Source organism: Desarmillaria tabescens, assembly GCF_030435595.1.
Source record: "Desarmillaria tabescens strain CCBAS 213 chromosome Unknown EV420scaffold_554, whole genome shotgun sequence".
Lineage (NCBI taxonomy): Eukaryota > Fungi > Basidiomycota > Agaricomycetes > Agaricales > Physalacriaceae > Desarmillaria > Desarmillaria tabescens.
In genome coordinates, this window is record NW_026848853.1 from 342 (window position 1) to 4,045 (window position 3,704).

The 3,704-nt window shown below is 47.5% G+C and overlaps 1 protein-coding gene across 1 annotated transcript; it reads right to left on the reverse strand.

Moving 5' to 3' along the window:
* Positions 1–2,893: 2,893 nt before the first annotated feature.
* On the reverse strand, positions 2,894–3,479 carry EV420DRAFT_1011510 (uncharacterized protein). Its single transcript, XM_060465312.1, has one exon. The coding sequence runs from the start codon at positions 3,330–3,332 to the stop codon at positions 2,922–2,924; it is 411 nt and encodes a 136-aa protein (XP_060321272.1). The 5' UTR covers positions 3,333–3,479; the 3' UTR covers positions 2,894–2,921.
* Positions 3,480–3,704: the final 225 nt, after the last annotated feature.

Here is a 3,704-nt window from a genome sequence, read left to right on the forward strand (position 1 = left end):
GGGTCGCGTTATCCCTCTGACCGCAGCCTAGGACTGGTCTATACGGCCGATCCCACGGCATAGTAGCTAAGTACGTATCCTCACTCGCGGATTCGTTTCCATAGCTGATTGTGACACAAGAATTTTTGGGATCCGGCAAGTAATGAAGAGTTCCATACAACCAGGAAGCATCGTCTTGGAAACCAGATTGGTGGTTTGGAGAACCGGTAAGCTTGCTAGTCTCTTGGTATTACAGAAAGCCTGAATTTGTGTCGTAGATGTGGGAATCTGCTGGAAAGGCAGGAATCATCACAGCAAATCTGATGTGGTAAGGGACTACGAGTTCGGATTATGATTTCATGTTCAATGGTGTTAGGCCGGGCCCGCCCAAGACGAGTTCTGGAGCCGTTCCTACCTACTTTATTCCTTGGAGGGTAAACACATCGTTATTGTTACTTCATACCCGAACTCATCGATACACAGGATAGAGTCCCTCTTGCTGAAAAGCTTGAACAGCTCTTAGCTTGGATAGATCTTCCTTTCGAAGAACGACCTCAGTTGATTATGGGTATTACGTTTGTTCTTTATCTCATTACCTTGTGCTCAAACCAACCAGGGTACGAACCGTCATTGGACCAAGCCGGCCATGCAACGGGACCTATGTCCGCAGCAGTCAATGTAAGTCGCCCGATCCAATGTTTTCTAGCTGCTGATCTTTGGCAGAAAACCCTTGGTCAAGTGGATACGTTTGCAAAAGACTTGCATACTGCTCTTGAACAACGTAATCTTACTGACATTGTCGACATCGTCTTCGTCAGCGACCATGGGATGACGGACACCAGTCACCCCGAGCTGGTGTACATGGACAACATCATTGGCGAAGAGGGCCTTACCATGATTCAACATGAAGACGGGTGGCCCTCTATGGGACTGAGGTTTTACCCGGAAGCCAATGCATCACACTATCTCGAGCTTCTCCTCAAGGCATCAGATGAAAATCCAGAGAAATTCGATGTCTACACTCATGAAACGATGCCAGAGAGGTATCATTTGCCAACAATGATAGAATTGCGCCTATATATGTGGTTCCCAAGATTGGATATTCTTTGACAACCAAGGCAGAGGGTAACACCGGCATGTCCAAAGGCGTATGTAATTTAACTTGTCGATGCTTCGCGACCTAATTGGTCTCTCAGAACCACGGATACGACAACAAGGAACCATCCATGCACGCCATGTTCGTCGCGCACGGCCCTTTCTCTGCTGTTGTGAAGGCGTTGCATCACGGCCGGTCACTCTCAGCTCGTTTCTTATCCAGGCCCAACAAGGGTTGGCACTCCACCTCCGATGACACCTATGTCATGAACACATTCCAGAATGTAGAAGTATACAACCTCGTTATGAAGTTGTTGGGAATCGAACAGCATGCGGCGCACACAAATGGTACAGTCGGATTCTGGGACAAGTACTTCTAGATGATCATACCTTATGGACCTTGTAATTACATACTTTGTAATCTTACTATTCATCTAAACGGTCTAAATCGATTTATTTTGGCAGATACATATCCAATTCATTAATCAGGTTGTGCAAGTGGTAGCGCTAAAAATGGGAATACCGTCACCATATTAACAGAGCGATACCCGCTCCTACCCTGTCGAACAGAGACGCCCACTTCAATATATCAATCTCTTCGAGTCGCTAGAGAAATACTATTTTCCTGTATTCGAGAGTATGCTCCTTGCATTGCCTCTAACGGCGGTCAACATGGATCATCGATCGGACCATTGATTGCACGATCAAGACGATCGGTTGCTAAGGTAGTCTCTCGTAGACAGACGCAACATACACGACTACGGTGGGGGTGAGGTTGTAGTGAGTGTATGGAGTCTGTTGCTTAAATAGGCCATCCACCGTTCAACTCAGTTATTACAAATCTGATGGCACGTGATCACACCTATTTCGTTAATTACTTGCACCACGACGCGTCCGGTATCTGCTTTGAGCCTCCAACACTATTTTTCACGCGTCAATAGCTCGGAATACCTAATCGATGGATCAAACGACTCCTCAAGAGTCTGCCACCACTCGTAAATGGTCTAGAAAAGGCCCCCCGCCCCCCCATTCCTGTCATTCCGCCCCCACTTAATCGTTCATCACCCGAATACCTTAGAAATATCATCGATGGTGTCGAAAATGCTCCATTATACTCGGCGCCTTCACTTCCTACACCTCAATCGGCACCCCGACCTTATCGTCGAGCTGCTCCACCCCTTCCTATTCCAACCATACCTCCGCCCATTGATCCTGCCATCGCAGAAAAGTACCGACTTCCTGGGTTCGTTCCCTCAACAAGCATACCTCTACAGTCACCCTTTCAACATTCACAACCTCGTATTCGCTCGGAAAAGCGTAGCCCTAATGAAAAGATGGAAGAAGTGCTTGAAGCTATCAATCGACTTTACGATTCATTTGGGCACTTTGCTTGTGAATTCTTAAAGGACTTTCCTAGACGTAGCGACGAGGATAACCGCTCAAATCTCCACCGTCGCATGGCACCCCGTTTTCTCAGTGGGCAACCTCGCAAAAGCCAATCCATGTCGTAACTCTGATGTACAATCATCGGTATAGCAAATCCTTCATTCCGGTCCCAGTATCGATCAGAACGTGACCTGTCCTACTCTGGAACTCATGATCCCTTTAATATTCGCCATTGTCGACCAGCCTTATCATGCTGGGCGACCCAACTTGTCGGAAACCACCTTCACAATGCGGTTGGCCGACTCACTCAAAACAATCCTCTTGACCCTGATTTTCATGTTCGGCTGGCAGCCTCAGCCAACGAGCGCTCAAAGAAATCACACCTCATTACCTGGGATGATTTGAAGAATTTTGGTATTGAGCAGTTGGCTAGTCCAGCTTTGCGAGTTTCTGTCAGAGTCTCATGGGTATAAGCCAGGCCATTGATCCCGAAGTCCTTCAGTCCAGATACCTATCATCATTACTAAAGAGATACTAATAGGTAGAGGAGACAGGATGCATACAATATTTGCCGCTAAACCATTCGTCGGAGTCACCACAATGCCTACAGGAAGTTTCCGACAGCGAAATCTGGGATAGGCTGTTGGATTTCGGGAGAGCTCTTGGTGTACAAGAATCGGAATAGCAAACGAAGCTGATTTTCCACTACCAGTTGCGGTGCACAGCAGGACGTCTTCGCCACCGAGAATCCGGGAAACAGCCAGTGCTTGGATGTCAGTGAGTCCATCTTTCCACGACGGAACAAGCCTTTTGACAATGCCTTGAAGTATTTCCAGACCATGAGGGTGTTGCCAACGATAAGAAGATGCCATGAATGGCTCTGGTAGTGAGCGAAGGGACAAACGGACGCGCCTGGCGTGCCAGATACGAGCGGAAGGAAGGGAAGTGCACGGTTACTCAAAATTGACTGCCATCAAATTATGTAAGGCTTTGTCATAACGCCCTTGAACGGCAACCCCCCCGCGTTAAACAATAGACTATTGCTAAGGATAGGTCTCAGTCTTGCACCGCCATTTTCCTTTAGTTCGCTCCCGCTGAATTTTTTATAAAAATACCAGGGCAGTGAAATCAAACGCCTATTCTTGTCTCTTTACCACCCTAGCTGATGACGGTGAAGTGTTGAAATACCAAATGCGCCGCGCTTCCGACGGCCACCCCTCCTTTCCGTAGTATATTTTCTAAAT